At 50.3% G+C, this 19,414-nt stretch overlaps 1 protein-coding gene and 1 non-coding gene across 6 annotated transcripts in view; both read left to right on the forward strand.

The window, feature by feature from the left end:
* Positions 1–1,808: 1,808 nt before the first annotated feature.
* On the forward strand, positions 1,809–1,880 carry TRNAP-AGG (transfer RNA proline (anticodon AGG)). Its single transcript has one exon. It is a non-coding gene; the product is annotated as a tRNA-Pro (tRNA).
* A 4,657-nt stretch (positions 1,881–6,537) lies between these two features.
* The window catches only part of CCDC136 (coiled-coil domain containing 136), a 29,612-nt gene continuing 16,735 nt past the window's right edge, over positions 6,538–19,414 (forward strand). For 4 of the 5 annotated variants that reach the window (XM_056799682.1, XM_056799683.1, XM_056799681.1 and 1 more), the window contains exons 1-5: positions 6,538–6,768; positions 8,239–8,343; positions 9,339–9,674; positions 9,861–9,935; positions 17,070–17,396. In XM_056799682.1, the coding sequence (XP_056655660.1) occupies positions 6,711–6,768; positions 8,239–8,343; positions 9,339–9,674; positions 9,861–9,935; positions 17,070–17,396 (901 nt within the window). In that variant the 5' untranslated portion in view covers positions 6,538–6,710. Of the gene's footprint in view, positions 6,769–8,238; positions 8,344–9,338; positions 9,675–9,860; positions 9,936–12,447; positions 12,598–17,069; positions 17,397–19,414 lie in introns of those variants that run through there. The other variant, XM_056799684.1, reaches the window with a different exon arrangement.

Raw genomic sequence — 19,414 nt, forward strand, 5'->3', positions numbered from 1 at the left:
TTTCTACAATAAATCTTTTCAAATTTTCCTTAATCTTAGTGATTTCCCTCTGATACCTTCCTCATTGTCATCTATCCATCTATCTATCACCCTTCCTTTCTTTCTGTCTTAGTAACAACTCTTAAGTCAGAAGAGCAATAAGGACTAGGTAAATGGGGTTAAGTGACTGGCCCAGGGTCTCTCAGCTAGAAAATATGTGAGGTCATATTTGAACCCAGGTCCTCCAGACTCCAGGTTTAGCATCCTATCCACTGTGCCACTTGGCTGTCCTTGTATATACTGTTTGTACATAATTTTTGTATGTTGTCTCTCCCATTAGCCTGTGAGTTCCTTGAGAGAAGGGGTTATTTTTTTGCCTTTTTGGGATCCTCAGCTCTTAGCACAATGCCTGGCACATAGTAGGTGCTTAAGAAATGCTAGGGGGCAGCTGGGTAGTTCAGTGGATTGAGAGCCAGGCCTAGAGATGGGAGGTCCTAGGTTCAAATCTGGTCTCAGACACTTCCCAGCTGTGTGACCCTGGGCAAGTCACTTGACCCCCATTGCCTACCCTTACCGTTCTTCTGCCTTGTAGCCAATACACAGTATTGATTCTAAGAGGGAAGGTAAGGGTTTTTAGAAAAGAAAAAAAGAAATACTAGTGGACTGATTGCTTGTTGATTGAGTATCTGTCAGTCAGTTAATGTTCATGGTTGGGGAGAGTCAACAATTGCAGAAAGCAAACTACAGATCTAAGAAAACAAGTTTTGATTGGGTTCCCCATATTTCTCTGGTTATACCACTGGTACAAACAATAGCATTTACTGAGAAAATTTTTTTCCCGGATGTCATCTTCATGATAATTTGCTTTATAGTTTACAAGAACATTTTTATACACATTATCTTATTTTGATCTTCACAATAATCCACTGAGCAGTAGATAGTGTGCTAGACCTGGAGATGGGAGATCTTGGGTTCAAATCTGGCCTCAGACACTAACTAGCTGGGTGACTCTGGGTAAGTTACTTAACACCAATTACCTAGTCCTTCTGCTCTTCTACCTTGAAGTGATTCTAAGGCAGAAAGAAAGGGTTCTAAAAAAAAATAACCCACTATTATAAAGATGTATTACTAATAGGACATGTGAAATGATCTAGAAACCAGTCCTTGAGGCAGCATTCATCCCACTGAATCCCATTCTTTCTGCTTGTATGTGTATACTTCTGAATCCCACTCTTCCTCATAATCACTACTGCCTACGTCCCTCCCCTTCAACAATTTTAAGCTTTTGATGTCTTGAGTTAAAGGAAGATTTTCCTGGCTCATAGATGCTTGTCGGGCTTTGGGTCAGTTGCTGGATTTTGGGGTGGGACCTCATGGGAAGTAGAAGAGAAAAATCTAAGAACTGTCAGTCTCTATGTGCAATTCATAACTTATAGAAGATTAGAAAGAAGCTCATTCCCTAGAATCAAGAAGGGAAAGTCATCATAGAGAAGCTGCTGTTCATTCTGTCCCTACACATCTTTCAGGAGCAAATCCATTGGCTGTCTGACCAATGGAGGAGGTTAACCACCCACCCTCTCCACCCTCTTCCCACTCCAACACATGCACAGACACTACCAGTGTATAAAAAGTAAGGGCTCTCCAGACTGTAGCACTGAAGCTGGGAGGGGAGGAGAGAAAGTTCAAAGAGTGAGGGGGAATGGAGCCAAGGCCTGGGCTGAAAGCCAGGTAGGCTGGAAGGAGAAAGGGAGCAACTAACTGCCTATTACCAGAAGACTTGGATGCTGATGATGTGGCAAAACCACATCTGGACAACTATTTTCAACACTGGCTCGTTGGTCTAGGGGTATGATTCTCGCTTAGGGTGCGAGAGGTCCCAGGTTCAAATCCCGGACGAGCCCAATTTTACTTTGTTCTTATGGACATTTTGGGAGTAAGAAGGCTTTTGTCCTTCATCTGTAAAATGAGAGGGTAGGTCTAGATGGTCTCTGACATCCCCTCCAGCACATTGAGCATTTTAGGGGCACAAACTACCACTAAGTTTCCTCCATACATATTTTCTGCTTTTGCCATAACTAAATACCCCTTTCACAAAGCCCAAATAAGCCTGGGAGAAGGACAGTTTGAGACTAAACTGGGTAACTCTGAGCAAGACACTTTCCTTTAAGAGTCTGTTTCCTTAATTGTAAAATGGTGAGGTCCCTTCCAGCTCTGAAGTACTCTTAAGGGTGAAAAGGGTCAGGGTTGATGGTTAGAACTTGTGCTTACCTGGGTTGGTCTCCCTATGAGTGATTCACAATAATCATTTTTATTTTTTAAACCCTTACCTTTCATCTTAGAATCAATACTCTGTATTAGTTCCAAGGCAGAAGAATAGTAAGGGCTAGGCAATGGGGGTTAAGTGACTTGCCCAGGGTCACACAGCTAGGAAGTGTCCGAGGTCAGATTTGAAGTCAGGACTTCTCCATCTCAAGACCTAGCTCTTTATCCACTGAGCCACTTTGCTGCTCACACTACAATCATTTTTATAAGAGACTCAGAAGTTCAATGAGTCAAAAAAGGGTTATAAGACTGAAGCCAGAGGCCAGGGACAAACAGGAGGCAGAAGCTCAACTACCAATATGGGAAAAGGCCAACTCCAGGGAGCAACTGAGGGTGGGGGAAAGAGACCACCAAGAAAGTCAGGAGAATGAGCTTCATGAATCTATAGGATGAGCTGCTCAGAAGGGATTAGGAAGGAGGATGAGCCCTTGAATACAGGGATGGAATTTATTAGAACCAACTCTTCTCTGAGCTGATTACTGAGATGACAGGTTTAGGTCATTCCCTGTGGTCATCCCCCCAGAAGACAGTGTAGTGTAGTGGATAAGGTATTATACTAGGCATCAGAAAAGTTTGGATCTAATCCCAGTTTTGTCTTCAAAATAGCTGTACGACTGAACACATTGCCCAACCTCTCCCAGCTCTAGTTCCCTGATTTGTAAAAGAAGTGGGTAGAGGAAGGCTGGGCTACATGCCTCAGCCATAAAAGTCTCTGTCTTTAACAGAACTAGATTTGAATATCAGCTTTGAAATCAACCTGGTCCCTCAAAGACGTATCAAACGCAATGAGCCAGAAAGTAGTAATTCCTGAATCTTGATTCTTGCCAAGCGAGCCCCTTGGGGCTACTCTGATTGACCTTGCCATCCTGGAGTGGTCCAACTTTCAACTCCATCACCAAGGATATCTAGTTCTGGCAGGTGCTTTATAAAAGCTTGTTCCCTTTCTTTTCCCCATAATAGTTCCTTGTATCCTCCTCCTTTGCCTTGCCCCTTTCTATAACCCTAACCTACTGGCACCTTCCTGCCTGAGACCTCAAGATGGGAATCTAATGAGACTTACCCAAAAAGGATTCTTCCTATAAAAGACCTGTACTACCCTGACTGTGGGGTTCCCTAAGCAACATGAAGAAGGACCCCAAGACTAAGGAAGAGCTTGATGGAACCAAGTTCTTTATGGGACCTGATTCTAGGAAGAGCCTCTTGCAAAATCATCCTGGATCCCCTCCCACCATGGCTAAGATTTCCTTCATATGCCTCAGTTGGATCATTTCTTTGCCCTTCCTGGTCCCATTTTTGGGGTGTCTGTCCAGCTGATGTCAGGGTTGCCAGGCTTCCCTAGTTTAAAGGTGACAGTCCTGGTATGGCAGTGGAGGAGAGACTTAGCAGGCTGCCCTAGTACCCTTCCCTTGGTGCCTCTGCCCTCCTCACCCTGTGCTTCCTTGAGTACTGATAGCTTCATGGTCTTCTCTTAAGTATGCCAAATAAAAAGGTCTGTTGCTTTTGACATTGACTGATCCATTTTTTTTAACAAAGCCTCACAACAAACCACAACTGTGTAATATTTGGCAGAGATTGTGTGTGAAAGAATATGAAATGGATAAAATTGTAGGAATAGGACCATTAATAGTACATGAAACCACATGAAGCTGGTGTCTTTACATTAAAGCCTCCCCAGAGTCATAAATAGGCATTTCTTTTTTTTTTTAACCCTTATTTTCTGTCCTAGTAACAACTTTAAGACAGAAAGGCAAGGGTTAGGCAAACAGGGCTAAGTGACTTGCCCACGATAACACATGAAGTGTTTGAGGCCACATTTGAACCCAAGGCCTCACAACTCCAGGCTTTGTGCTCCATCCACTATGCAATCTAGCTGCCCCATAAAAAGGTATTTCTGAACCTTGAGCAAAGGGCAGCAGTGGGCTGGAGTGGATTTGAGGAAAGGCAGCAGAGGAAAGGGTCCTAAAGAGAGTGGCCCCAGCAGAAAGAAATGATCCAGGGGATGCTTTCAGGTTGCTGAGCTGCTGAAGGGGGAGGAAGAACCTCCTGGGATGGGGCCTTCAAAGTAGAGGAAAGGACTCTAGGATGGTAGTCAGCACTCTCCAGATCACCCCCCTGGAGCTTAATTCCAGGCATCTCCCCCTATGGCTCTGGACTTCATACACACGTAGAAAGGTATGCTTCATGAATCTGGGGACCTGGAAGACCCCAGGGGAAATTCCTGTTCCTCCATACCTGAGAGTAGAGGTGGGTCTGTTTCTGTTTTTTCCCCTATTTTCTGGTTGTCTTACCAGTTCCTTCCATAGGTGAACCTAGCAGGAGAATCCTGAAGGCAACCAGCTATAAACTGAGAAACTATGTGGGCATAGTGGAAAGTGCCCTGGGCTTGGAGTCAGAAGGCCTAGGGTTCTACTGGAGTCTGTCATTAAACTCACTGGGTGATCCTAGATAAGTCATGACCCATTTGGGCCTCCCTTTTATTATCTATAAAAAGAGTAACAAAGCATCGGCCCTGCCTACTTGACAGGGTTGTTCAAAGATTGAAATAAGATAATGCATGTGAAAACGTTCTGTAATATAAGGACAGTGCATGCATGTATGCAATAGATTGAAACAGCAGTATAGGAGAGTGGAGAGAGCTGCCTGTAAAGATGGGAGAACCCCAGCTCCAGTCCTGCCTCAAGAGGCAGATTGACTGGCACTGGTGGGCAGAGATCCCTACTAATGGAACCAGAGATCCAAGCTAAAGCAAACAGAAACCAACCCAATATTAGGTGCAGATGGTTCTTCAACAATGATAATATCTATTCAATATCTACACAACCCTGGAGTGAGTCCTAGGCTAGAACTGAGCATCTCAGCCTTGCCTTCCCCATCTCTGTAACCAGCCTGGCTCCAGGACTCCACCAATCTCAGTGTTGGCCATCAGGCAAGATTAGGATCGGGCCACCTGGCCTACCCCCAGCTCCCTCTAGCTTCTCAGAATTGTTAATAGCATGAGCATTGCCTTTTCTACATTGGCAAGCCAATATGGGTCTGATGCCTCCATTCAGAATATTGGTGATTCTTCTGGGCAGCCAGCTGAGGCCAAGGCTCTTCCCTTCACTCCCTATCTCCCCTTCCAATGCTACCTCTTCAGGGTTCCTACTTCCACTGTGCCCTCTTTGCCTCTTAAAACTGCTGGACATAGTTGGACCTACCATTGAATGTTTCATATTTATTTCCATGTATACAAGTTTCCTTTTTTAAAAAGCCCTGACCTTCTGGTGTAGAATTGATACTATCAGTTCCAAGGCAAGGTGCGCAATTGGGGTTAAGAGACTTGTCCAGGATCACACAGCTGGAAAGTGTCTTGAGGTCACATTTGAACACAAGTCCTCCAGACTTCAAGCCTGGTGCTCTATCCACTGAGCCACCTAGCTGCCCCAGTAGTTTCCTTTTAATAGAAATCAAGATCCTCGAGGGCAGGGGCTGCTTTTTCTCCCCCTCCTCTTTTTCAAGCATTTAAAGTTACAGTTCTGCGGCTTGGAACTTAATCACTGCTTGTAGAAAGAGACTAGAGTAGCAATGGTGTGGGTGTTATAAATAAAGAAACCATGTCCCACCTAGCAAAGGGCCACGGAAGAGGGAAAGAGCGAAGACAAGAAATAGCTGCCCTCTCCCTCCCTGTCACTTCATGGATCTCTTGCCTCCCCTCTAGCTCTGGCTAACGACAGCCGTGGAAAGCTCCCTCTCCAATCTGTATGCGTCTCACGAATGAACGAGGTCCTCGGCCTTTGGAGGGGTGCGCTCTTCTCAATTCAGGGAAGACTCTTTCTTCCTGGGGAGCCTTAGCCGAGAGCGCAGCCCCAGCTTGCTTTGGCCGCAGAGCAGTCTAGATCCCCCAGCGTCCTGCCTCCCAGACCCCCCAGTGCCTTTGGGCAGACACCCGCTGCCCGGGGTGGGGCGTGCTCCCACGAAGCAGTTACTCTCTGAACCTAGCTCCCGGCCCGCAGCCCAAAGAACCCGTGCAGTCCCTCCTTCTAAGGGCCATGGCTGGGGGTGCCCCGGGTCAGAGTGCTCCCGCCCGAGACGCAAATTTGTGGGATCCTTTCCCAGGAGCAGGCCAGGCACGCAGCACAAAGTAGGGGTGGGGTAGAGGAGGGCTCTTTGGGGCCCTGAGAACGCACAGGCCATAACTTCCCCACCCACCCACCCCACTCCACCCCACCCCACCCCTGGCCCTTCCTCCAGTGGTTGCGTCAGGTAGGCCGAAGAGAGGGGGAGAGGGGAGAAGAGGGGAGCTCGAGGGGTTGGGCTGGGGCCCCGCCTTCTGCACGCCTTCCCAGCAGCTCCTCCTCTTTCCCCCCCCGCCCTTGCTCCCCAAGGCTCTGCGGCTTCATCCCTTAGCAGCACCGGCAGCCGCTGCGGCCATGGACATGGAAGCTGGGAACGGCTCAGGAGCCATGAGCTGGAAAAACCAGTGCTCAGGTCAGGGCTGGTGTTCACTTGGCTTCTCCGATCCCTTGCTCTCCTTTCCCTTCTCCATTTCTCCTCCCTCCTCCCTCTTCTAGTCTGCCCCCTCCCTTCATCGATTCCTCCCCGTCCGCAGTTGTGCCTTCCTCCCTCCCTCCCCAGGCCTGATCTCCATCTTTCCCTCCCCTGTCCCCCACTTCGGAGACCCCCCCCATCGCACGTCCAGACCCACTGCTGTGCCGTCCGTTTAGGGGGTCGTTTGTCACCCTTGTCCCACCTGCCCCTTTGGAAAGCGACTTCCCTTCCCTCCCGGCTCAGTCCCCAAGGATCTGGGTGCCCAGAGATTCTCAGTCGGCTCTTGCCCTAAGCGCAGGGAAGAGTGGATGATGGGTGAAGGAAATTAGGTAAGATGGTGAGGCCAGCATTTAGTGTCAGTTCAAATAACAGACAGCCCCCCCCCCCACCTTCCCCAAACCCTCAGCTTCTTCTCTTCATCTCCTTTCTCCCCTTCCCTCTATCTCCTCTACCCTACCCTCCTTTTCTTGGCTAATATTCGGTCTGGGGGCTTCTGTGAGCCCAGAGGGAAAACAGTCCCGGCCAGTTTGAAATCCCGAGTCAGGGTCAACAGCAGAGCCTCTGAGATATGGCAGACAAAAGGAGCAGATGTGGGGACCAAAGCTATAATGGGGACAGGGAGGCAGGGGCTGCAGCAAAGCTGGGTATGGAGGAAAGACAGATGTGAGGGAAGACCTGTGGTAGGATGGGTGAGGATCAGAGCCCAGGGCAGTTGCAGAACTGGGGGTGGGGCAAAGAAAAGCAGATGTGGGGACCTTTAATGAGAGGGGGCCCTCCTAGGATCAGGGTCAGAGGCAGAGAGAAGCAGAGATCTGTTGGGCAGAAATTAAGTTAGGATCAGCAGCAGACCTGGGGTGGGAGGGGGCTGGGAGCAAGCAGAAGTGGAGACTTTAGATTGGGGGGGGGGTCGAATCACAGAGTCAGGGTGGAAAGGAGACCTGGGGAGGAGGTTAGAACAGATGGAAGCTCTAGAGGTGGAGGGAACCACAGAATCAGGGTTAGCAGCTGAGCTGGGAGGGGGCAGCCAGCAGCGCAGCAGCGAAGATGAGGACTTGTACTAGCAATGGGGCAGGTGGAGGGCTGATTCAGAGGCAGGGTCAGGAGGGGGCAGTGCTATTTGGGGAGAATGGCAGGGCCAGGGGCAGCAGCAGAATGGGGGGGCTGAGGTGATTAGCCCCTCCCATCAAAGGTCCCCACATCTCACTCTCAGGTCTGCAATTGCCCTAGACTCAGAATCCCTTGACCATCCCACCACAGGTCCTCACATCAGCAGAAGGAACTAGCAGAGAGGGAGGAAAGGGGAGATGCTTGGATTTCCCTTGGGTTTTAAACACTCATGACCTAAGAAGCCTAGGGTGGGTCACTCCCCAGCCTTCCCTCCCTATGCCCTTCCTACTTCTCTTTCCACAGGATTTCCAATGACCCCTGCAGGGTCCTGTGAAGGATTTGAGGGCTGTGAGAGGAAGAAAGGCCAGCGCTGGGGGTCCCTGGAGCACTGGGGTCAGACCATGGATGGTGAGTTTTCTTGCCCTAGCTTGCTTTTCTCCCCTCCTACATGTCAACTCCTTTCTTCTCTCCTTCCTCCAGGGGTTCCCAACCTGGACCCCACCATTTCCTGCAGCTATTCCCAGAACCCTCCTTCAGACTAAGATCCAGTTGTCACCTTAAGGCTTTAGGGAGGGGTAGAGCAAACACTTCAAGACCTGTCCTCACTGCTTCCTCAGCTGACCCAGCTTAACTCTCCTATGGGTTATTCTACTAGGAGGAAACTACCTCACAGCAAAAGATTTCCTGATGAGCTTTCTCATCAGTTACCTGCCCCCACCCCAAATCTTATAGACTGCCATTCAAGTGATGTTCCCCTCTCCCCACAGCTAGACTTTCAAGGTTAGAAGGCAGGCATCACACTGGAAGGGCCAGTCTTAATCGCAGGCCCTGTGGTCTGTTGGTGCTACCATACAAGCAACATTCTTCTTCTCTGCTGTCATTGACTGTTTGAGGAATGTCTTATTGTGTAGGTTACAATCCCACATTTGCCTATCTGGAGCCTGAAGGATGCTCTGAGGTCAGTACTGGGTCAAGCAGATGCCCCCAAAGGAGATTCCTTATCTGGAGAGGAGCTTAGAGTCAAAAATAACCCTCAATTTCTTTCCAGCTCGGGTTCTAAATTCACCTGCCCCAGGTGTCCACAGGCAAGCTTTCCTTCATTGTTCTCAGCCCTGTGCCTAGAAGCCTCCCTAAAGACTCTGTCCCTGTGAGAGGCTCCACCCAAACAAAACTGGCTATAGCAAACTCCAGAAAGGATGGGAGAGATATGAGAACATCCCAAGTCCCAATTCTAGAAGCACTGATTGGGGAGGGGGTTGTCATTGGGTACCAGCAGATGGCACCAATGTATCACTTTAGCTACCTGCTTACCTTGGCTGGTGTAACATGTTGCAAGTTGGAATGATTTTAGCTAAAACAAAAAAAGGTGACCCTGATGCTGGGGATGGGGATCTGTCTCCCAGGAGAAGTTCTGCTCCCAGCTCTGTATGAGGAGGAAGAAGAAGAGGAAGAGGAAGAAAAAGAGCCAGAGCCAGAGCCAGAGCCTGAGACTGAGACTGAGACAGAGACAGAGACAGAGACAGAAACAGAGACAGAGACAGAGACAGAGACAGAGACAGAGACAGAGGAGCAGAAGGACAGCAATGTGAAGCCCCTGCAGGTGAGCAAGCTTCGTGGGCTGAGCCTCACTGAGACAGAGCTGGAAGAGCTGAGGGCCCAGGTGCTGCAACTGGTGGCTGAGCTGGAAGAGACACGGGAGCTGGCTGGACAGCATGAAGATGATTCCCTTGAGCTACAAGGTGAGTGGAATCTAGGGTTACAGGTTTTCTGCCCCTCAGTCCCGAGACTTTGGCCTTCTGCACATTTAGTGAGGCTCTTGAAATCCAAGTAGGGGGAACCTGTCAGGGAGGGACAGAAGATTTGACAAAATGAGAAGCACTCAGGAACCAGGATCTCCCTCTGTCCACTCCTGTTCTCTGTTTCAGGACTCCTGGAGGATGAGCGTTTGGCCAGTGCCCAGCAGGCAGAGACCTTCACTAAGCAGATCCAGAAACTCCAGGGTAATACAAGGGTTTGATATAGGAAGCAAGGAGAAGGGGAATGATGAAGTGGGGAGAACTTCATTTTACTACTTTGGGAGGGACTAATCCCATCTCTTACCTTTTCTGTAGTCCTCCAAGATGACCTTTTTATCTCTTCTCATTTCCTGTCTCTTTGGATTTCATCCTCCACTTTTCAAAACACCTCCCCACTCCTTTCTTCCTTCCTCCCCACCAACCCCCAGTCCTTCTCTCTTTATTCATTCATCTTCTATTGAAACTCCTCTGTCTCACTGTTCTGCCTCAATACTTCCTTCTCTTTTTGCTTCTATCTCCTGCTCATCCATTCTCCCTGGATATCCAGACCACTACCAGAGTGACTGAATGCTGGGAAGGGTGATTTAGGTATAAGGGCAGAGGCAGTTATCATCCAAACACCTCCAGCTCCCATTTTCCACTACTTCAAGCATTGGGTAGTACTGTGTCCATCTTGGTATGGTCAAATTCCTTGTCTCCTTTCTTTTCTTCAGAAGGAATCTGGGATAGGGCAAATGAATCAGCCAGAATCAATAATACCCACAGACTACAAAGCTGTGGAATAAATAAGAGCTTGTATTCAAGAAGAGACTCTCTAGAGCTGCCAGGACCCCAACAGATAACCTAAAAATCCCTTCCCTTCAACTCCTAATGGCAGATATCTCTGAGGAGCAGCAGGGTAGGTGTTCAAGGCAGCTTCTTCAATGGACTTCTTCCAGCTTCCAGTTTCTGGGAGGTGTCCTAGAAAACAGCTTCAGAGCAAGCACTCCCCAGGGGAGAGATGGAGAGTGGGACCAAAAAAGGAGGAAATGGGAAAGAACAAAGAGAGATGAGCAGGAATAGAAAGCAGCCAGTTAGCAGCAAAGAGAGGAACAAAGAGGAGAAAAGGAAATGAGGGCATAAGGCAGGGAGGTAGGAAAAGGGGAGATAGTGTGGCAAATGTGGTATCATGGCCAGAGTGCTTATGCCCTGGATGAGCTTATTAGTTTCCCTTTATTAGTTGGCTTGTACTTGCTAGGCCCTTCAAAAATACTTATTGAGAGGCAGCTAGATGGCTCAGTAGATAGAGAGCCAGGCCTAGAGATGGGAAATCTTGGGTTCAAATGTGACCTGAGACTTCCTATTGGTAAGACCCTGGGCAAGTCACTTAACCCCATTTCCCTAGTTCTTATCATTCTTCTGCCTTAGAAATGATACTTAGTATCAGTTCTAAGAGAGAAAGAAGATAAGCATGGGGAAGCTGAGTGGTTCAGTGGATTGAGAGCCAGGCCTAGAGATGGGAGGTCCTAGGTTCAAATTTGGCCAAAGATGCTTCCTAGCTGTGTAACCCCAGGCAAGTCACTTAAGTCCCATTGCCTAGCCCTTACTGCTCTTCTGTCTTGGAATCAGTAAACAGTATTGGGGTTTAAAAAAAATACTTATTGAATTGAATCTCTAAGGTCCCTACCAATTTAAAATCCCATATTCCCATGATCTCAGGGCAGGAGCCACATCCATGTGGTTTTGGATAAGATCTATGCAATTCATTCTCCTGCTTGGAGGCACTGGGGCACAGGGCCAGAACTCTGGGTTTATTTATAGCTGCTGACTATGGGTGACCCCACAGCACTGCTGGCTTCAGGCAGGGTTCTTTCTAACGCCCCTACAGACCCATGCACACGCCACAGCTACATGTCCACTGGCCTCTAGGGTCTTAGGATAAAAATATCTCTGGAGTACCCAGAAATACACACACAGACACAGACATACACTCTGAAGCTGGAGGAAACTATAGAGGAAAGAACTGGCCTTGGAGTCAAAAGAGCAAGAGTTCTGTCTCAGCTCTGACACTTAGCAGTTCTATGACCTTGAGTAAATAGCTTAGCAGTCTCCAAGGCTCTTAGTTTCCTTATCTGTAAAATAAGAATGATACTGTTTCCAAGGGCTTGGGGAGGATCAAAGGAGACAACCAGAGACAATATAGAGGACTGACTTTCAAAGAGGACTTTGAGATCTCTATTTGACTGCTCCTTGTTACCTATATAGTCAGACTATAAGCTAGTCACAAGGACAGGGTAAGAGCTGATGCTCAGCTGGGGAAAGTGGAATACTGATCATAGATCTAAAGTGGCTCTGATGCTTATTTCCCTTGGGTGACCTTGGGCAAATTATTTCATCTTTCCTGAACCTCAGTTTCCACATTTATTTAAAAAAAAAAAAGATGTGTGTGTGTGTAAGAGTGGGTGGGACCTCTGAGATGCCGACCAGCTCTAAGCTCATAGAATTCTATGATTCTTCCCTGCTCTATAGTCTATGCCCTTCATAGTCTACACACTGACACCTCCCTATGCGCGCGCATACACGCGCGCACGCGCGCGCAGCTCCAGAAGGCCAGGTCAGACATCATCACCTCCGCTCTGCAGGGGGCGGCAGAGCGGTCTTTTCTCTTTTCTCTTTCTCCTCCCCCTCCCAGACCTTTCCAGCTCTGCTCCCGTGCACCGCCCGTTTCCGCCTGCAGGGGGCGCGCGCTCCTTGGGGGTAGGCCAGATCCTTGGCGGACCGGAAGCAGCAAACATATAGCCCCACAGGGGCCGGGAGGGCCACAAGCGGGGGGGCTCCCCCCCCAAGAAAACTACTAGGCGGGCCGGTTCGATGGAGTCCCTGACCAGTGAGTGAGAACTGACTTCCGACTCCAGACCCAAACCCCAAAAGCCCCCACCCAGGGCGGAAACTCCCCACCTTACCTCCAATCAGCATCGACAGACTCGGAGACCTGCCTCAACCCATCCTGCCCCTCTTAAGGCCCCGCCCCGCTCCTGCCAACTACCGGCGACGCCCCGCCCCCTTCAACTCCCAGACACGCCCCGCCCCTTTGCTCTAAGCCCCGCCCTAATCCCAGCCCACCCACCCTTCCCCCCAAGTACTGCCAATTCAGGCTGAGCCCAGCTCCACTGCCTGGGCCCCTTACCTTGCTCGACTTCCAATGCCTCCTGCCCTCCAAGGTGAAGAATGTCCTGGCCGGCTAGAAGGTGGTAGGAATTACACATGGGAGGGGCCTTAGACACCATCAGATGCCACCTAGGCCAGCTTCCTCCATTTACATTCCCATCATAAGTCAACAATCATTAGACCTGCCACCTGATCAGATGGCTGACCTAGTTGCTGGGCATACAAAGACAAAACACAACACAAAACAAACAAACAAAAAAACAAACAAAAGGGGTCCTCCTCTTCCAGAAGCTTCCAATCCATGGCCAAAAGGGGAGCCACTCTGGCATGTACATGTATCAGTAACTATAAAAGATGACCAAAGTAAGTAAGGTGACTACAGCGCGTTGTCGGCTCTTCCATCCTCCAGGAAGCCTAGGAGAAGCTGGCTAGTGTTTGTGGTGTGACCCTACTAGGGTGCGGGGCAAAGGGCACCCCATGTGGATGGAGGCAGAGAGCTTGGGATCCTGAACTGGGTCTCAAACTTGTGCCCTCCCAACTTGGCCCAACTCATGCCCCCTCCTCTGGTTCTTAGCTTCCTCTGTCAATGAGGTTGGACTAAATGAGTGCTAGCCTTGAAATTGGAAAGGCCTGAATTCAAATCCTGCCACATATAGCAAGTCCCTTTGCTTCCATTTCTAAAATGAAGAGATTGGATTCCATGGTCTTTAAGGTCCCTTCTGGATGGAGATAGTATGTGGTGTATAGTAAATGATCTCTGTTGTTCCTTCTAGCTCCTGAGGAGTCCAAGGAAATTGTGGGTGTGGAATGAAGGGACATTGAGACTTACTAACTAAAGCTGCATATTTGTTGTTCAGCCATTTTTCAGTTATATCTGACTTCATGACCCCATTTGGGGTTTTCTTGGAGAACAGATTAGAGTGATTTGCCTTTTCCTTCTCCAGCTCATTTTAAAAGATGAGGTTTAAGTGACTACTTGCCCAGGGTCACATAGCTAGTAAGTGTCTGTGGCTGGATTTGAACTCAGGAAGATGAATGGGTCCAGCACTCTATACATTGTACCACCTAGCTGCCCCCAAAGCTGCATATTACAAGGCTCCAAACATGGGGGAAGAGGTCACTAGAATCATGGGAGAGTAAGGAGGGAGAGAGGTAAAATCTAGGGCTGCATTTCTGAATCTCTAGGAAGAGGATTTAAGAAGAAATGTTCCAAATCTTGTGTTTCATTCTACGTGCCACTGTTGAAGAATGTTGATAAGCTGGAGAGCACCCAGAGCAGGGCACCTAAAATGGTGAAAGGCCTTGTGAAGGGTTCATGTCATATAGGTTGAAAGGATTGGTCATGTTTAACCTGGAGAGGAAAAGTCTTGGGGAATGGGGGAGAGCAGGAGAAAAATAGCCTAGTTCTCAGGTGTCTGTCGTGTAAAAGAGGGATTTGGATGATTTGGGAGAGACAAGACAGTCATTACCTAGAAGCAAAGTTGGGCTTACTATCAGAAAGAACTTCCCATCATTAGAGTTGGTTGCTTTGGGAGATGGTGGATTCCCTCTCCTTGGAGGTCTGCTAGCAGAGTCTAGATCACTGCTGGTTGGGGGAGAGTTGGGATGGGGATTCCTGTGTTGGGCTGGAGTAGACAGTCCCAAGTCTTTTTCAGCTCTGAAGTTCTGTGATTCTGTGAAGTGGTATTTGCCAATGGATGTACTTTCTAGGTCCTCTTTTTCAGCCATGCGTTTGGAAACTACATCAACGCTACCAACTGATGCCACCAAGCTCATTTCTACTTTAGGATCATGGGAGCATAGATTTAGAGATGGGAGGGGTCTTCAAGGTCATCTGGTCCAACCCCCTCATTTTACAGATAGGGAAACTGAGGCCAAGAATAAGTGTCAGTCTGTTTTCTTTACTCTATTCAGGAATTAATTCTTAACCTACTTCCTCTCAGAAGCCTTCTCTTGACGACCCTCCTCTACTGTGATCACTATGCTCTAGCCTATCCCTTCAGGAATGATCTGTACAGACTGAACTTACTGGCTTCTTATGTTTATGCATATTACTGCATCATGACTGTTCTCTAGTTATCTCCCTTGTATATGTTTTGTATTCCAAACTAGACCTAAGCTCCTCAGAGCCAATACTGCCCATTCTAGCACTGAGTTCTAGAACTGAGGCAAGCACTGAAAATATGCCTGGGTCGAGCACCAGGAAAGCTCCCTCCAATTCACTTTTACAGAAAAATTCACTCTGGGGGTCCTTGGACCTAGGGATCTTGCTCAGTGGTGGGGAGACAGAGGCCAGGGCAGTTCGGGGTTCCTTCTTTGGAAGCCCACCCCAGGGAGACCACGACTGGTCTATGGCAGGGTAGGGGGTTCAAGCTGGGGAGGAGCCTGCCTACTCTGGGGCTGTTGGAGAGGGTGTCTGGGGCAGGGGAGGACATGTGCCATCTTGTAGCCTCTTCTTTTTAATGACTTATTCTTGGTTAATAGTGGAGAAATGACTGGCCTTGTAGTGGGGAAGTCCTGCCTCTAACGCAGATTCTCTGTGGGACCCTGGGCAAGTGCCCTCGACAGTCCTCTTAAGTTCTAGAGAAGGTGCTGGCCTGCATTAATGGAGACAGACCCTAATCTGCCTATACTATACCGTTTCTATACTCTGCTTTTTAAAAGCCCTTACCTTCCATCTTAGAATCAATACTTCACATTGCTTCTAAGGCAGAAGAGGGGCAAGGGCTAGGCAGTGGAGATGAGGAGACTTGCCCAGGGTCACACAGCTGGGAAGCATCTGGAGTTAGACCTCTCATCTCCAGGCCTGGCCCTAGCCACTGAGCCCCTAGCTGCCCCCGAGTTTCCTATCCTGCTGACACCCCAAGTCCAGTCTATCCCTACATGTATGGCTGCAGGGATACAAGTACTATGAGCACACTCTAAATAAGGGCATGCTGGCAGAGCCCTGGCGGCTCAATCCTAGTGCCAGCTCTAAAGCGCCTTGAAGACAGGAAGTGTCTTCTGCTTCTTTTAGTCTCTTTCAGGAGCTCACTCTGTGCCCAGATCAACTGTTCCATAAATACTTGTCAAAGGAATGAACTCCAGCCACCCAGCTCTTCCCTCGTTGCTCCTGCGGCTCTGTTTCCCAGCTGCTAAATTCTTTGTCCCTATTACTGCCCCTTAATGTGGAGCACCGGCCCCACTTTCCTTTCTTTACTCTCCCAATAATAGATTTCTTTTGTTTCAAGATAGTTATATATGCCATAGAGAAGTCCTTAGATCAGCAATGTATCTCATGTTAGAAAATCTATACAGTGGATAAAGTGCCAGGCCTGGAGTGGAGAAGACCTGGGTTCAAATCTGACTTCAGACACTCCCTAGCTATGTGACCCTGGGCAAGTCATTTAACCCCAATTGCCTAGCCCTTACTGTTCTTTTGCCTTGGAATTGATGTTTAGTATCAGTTTTAAGACGGAAGGTAAGGGTTTAATTTTAGAAAAATCTATTTTGTGTGTGTGTGTGTCACATTAATGTAAGTATCTAATGGAATTCAGCCAGCCCAAGCCTGCTTAGTATGGCCCCTGGTGCCAGTCAGTCACACAACAGAAGCTCAAAGGCCTCTGGCGTTTGCTACCTAGTTCATGGGTGCTAGTTAACGGGGCTGAACAAGCCGTGGAGGTGAAAAGATCTCGAGTGGAAGCCGAGTTGGGGTCAGGCCAGCAGCACTGGGCCCCTCCACCCTAGAGCCAAGCGGGCCTTCGCTCTGCCCAGACACACATTCTTCGGATGGGCTCAGGATACTTGCTTCCCATTGTTCTACGGAGCTACCACAGCCTGTACAGGACAGCAGGGATCCATTGCAAACGGCCCCACTGACTCCATAGCGCCCTGCTTCTGCTCCACTTGGGGCGCTCTGGGACAGACACAGGAGGGGCGATGAAGGGGCTGTCAAAAAAGGAGGGCTCACTGTGCTGTTTTGTCATGCCCCCCCTGCTCTAAGTCTCCATGGCTGGACAAGTGCCTGGGGCCCCCGTGGGCCCCTTTCCTCTGCTGCTCCATGTTCAATCCGTTCCTTTTGCTCTGGGGAGCGTTGTTCCTCTCCAGCACCCAGAAGGGAAGCATGTCAGTTCTTCTCAGGGGGCCCAGAGGGGTCGTGCGCCTGTGCCCTGACAGCCCCACTGTCTGTCTGTGTGTCTGTCTCTCACCCAGGTGAGCTGAGGTCCCTCAGGGAGGAGATCTCCATATTGGAGCAAGAGAAGGAGACAGAACTGAAGGATATCGAGCAGGAGTTGCAGATGGCCCAAGACGAGATCCACACTCTGCGGCAGGCGGCCGAGGATGCAGCAGTGGAGCACGAGGGAGACATAGCTAACCTTCAAGAGGACCTGTGCCGCATGCGCACGGAGCTCAGCGGCATGGAGCGCATCCACGAAGAGTACCAGATGGAAATCAGCAGTCTGCGGAGTGAGATCAAGATGAAGACTGACCCGTCTTCTTCGGGGAGCACAGTCTTCTCTGACGTCAGCATGCTGCAAGGTACAGGGGCCCGGGAGGTGGGGTCATGCTCAGTAGGGCAAGGCCACGGGGCTGGGAGCAGGGCTCACCTCTAGGGAAAGGTGCCTGGCCCCTGGGAGAGTCCAGGACCTCTGAGTGTGGGCCCTGGGAGAGTCCAGGACCTCTGAGGGTGGGCCCTGGGAGAGTCCAGGACCTCTGAGTGTGCCCCTGGGAGAGTCCAGGACCTCTAAATGTAGGGCCCTGGGAGAGTCTAGGACCTCTGAGTGTGGGCCCTGGGAGAGTCCAGGACCTCTGAGTGTGGCCCCTGGGAGAGTCCAGGACCTCTGAGTGTGGGCCCTGGGAGAGTCCAGGACCTCTGAGTGTGGGCCCTGGGAGAGTCTAGGACCTCTGAGTGTGGGCCCTGGGAGAGTCTAGGACCTCTGAGTGTGGGCCCTGGGAGAGTCTAGGACCTCTAAATGTAGGGCCCTGGGAGAGTCTAGGACCTCTGAGTGTGGGCCCTGGGAGAGTCTAGGACCTCTAAATGTAGGGCCCTGGGAGAGTCCAGGACCTCTGAGTGTGGGCCCTGGGAGAGTCCAGGACCTCTGAGTGTGGGCCCTGGGAGAGTCCAGGACCTCTGAGTGTGGGCCCTGGGAGAGTCTAGGACCTCTGAGTGTGGGCCCTGGGAGAGTCCAGGACCTCTGAGTGTGGGCCCTGGGAGAGTCCAGGACCTCTGAGTGTGGGCCCTGGGAGAGTCCAGGACCTCTGAGTGTGGGCCCTGGGAGAGTCTAGGACCTCTGAGTGTGGGCCCTGGGAGAGTCTAGGACCTCTGAGTGTGGGCCCTGGGAGAGTCCAGGACCTCTGAATATGGGGCCCTGGGAGAGTCCAGGACCTCTGAGTGTGGGCCCTGGGAGAGTCTAGGACCTCTAAATGTAGGGCCCTGGGAGAGTCCAGGACCTCTGAGTGTGGGCCCTGGGAGAGTCCAGGACCTCTGAGTGTGGGCCCTGGGAGAGTCCAGGACCTCTAAATATAGGGCCCTGGGAGAGTCTAGGACCTCTGAGTGTGGGCCCTGGGAGAGTCCAGGACCTCTAAATGTAGGGCCCTGGGAGAGTCCAGGACCTCTGAGTGTGGGCCCTGGGAGAGTCTAGGACCTCTAAATGTAGGGCCCTGGGAGAGTCCAGGACCTCTGAGTGTGGGCCCTGGGAGAGTCCAGGACCTCTGAGTGTGGGCCCTGGGAGAGTCCAGGACCTCTAAATATGGGGCCCTGGGAGAGTCTAGGACCTCTGAGTGTGGGCCCTGGGAGAGTCCAGGACCTCTAAATGTAGGGCCCTGGGAGAGTCCAGGACCTCTGAGTGTGGGCCCTGGGAGAGTCTAGGACCTCTAAATGTAGGGCCCTGGGAGAGTCCAGGACCTCTGAGTGTGGGCCCTGGGAGAGTCTAGGACCTCTAAATGTAGGGCCCTGGGAGAGTCTAGGACCTCTAAATGTAGGGCCCTGGGAGAGTCCAGGACCTCTGAGTGTGGGCCCTGGGAGAGTCTAGGACCTCTGAGTGTGGGCCCTGGGAGAGTCCAGGACCTCTAAATGTAGGGCCCTGGGAGAGTCTAGGACCTCTGAGTGTGGGCCCTGGGAGAGTCCAGGACCTCTAAATGTAGGGCCCTGGGAGAGTCTAGGACCTCTGAGTGTGGGCCCTGGGAGAGTCCAGGACCTCTAAATGTAGGGCCCTGGGAGAGTCTAGGACCTCTGAGTGTGGGCCCTGGGAGAGTCCAGGACCTCTGAGTGTGGGCCCTGGGAGAGTCCAGGACCTCTGAGTGTGGGCCCTGGGAGAGTCCAGGACCTCTGAGTGTGGGCCCTGGGAGAGTCCAGGACCTCTGAATATGGGGCCCTGGGAGAGTCCAGTACCTCTGAGTGTAGGACCCTAAGGGAGAAGTAAGCGTCAGTGCGCCGAATGCTCCAGCAAGTATGAGGTTAGCTCAGGGCCACACACGTTGAACAAAGACAAAGAGCAAGGTTCTAATCTAATACAAGTAGTAGTATTCTCTGACAAAGTTCTTATTCATCTAGAAAC

This window comes from Monodelphis domestica, chromosome 5 (genome assembly GCF_027887165.1).
Source record: "Monodelphis domestica isolate mMonDom1 chromosome 5, mMonDom1.pri, whole genome shotgun sequence".
Lineage (NCBI taxonomy): Eukaryota > Metazoa > Chordata > Mammalia > Didelphimorphia > Didelphidae > Monodelphis > Monodelphis domestica.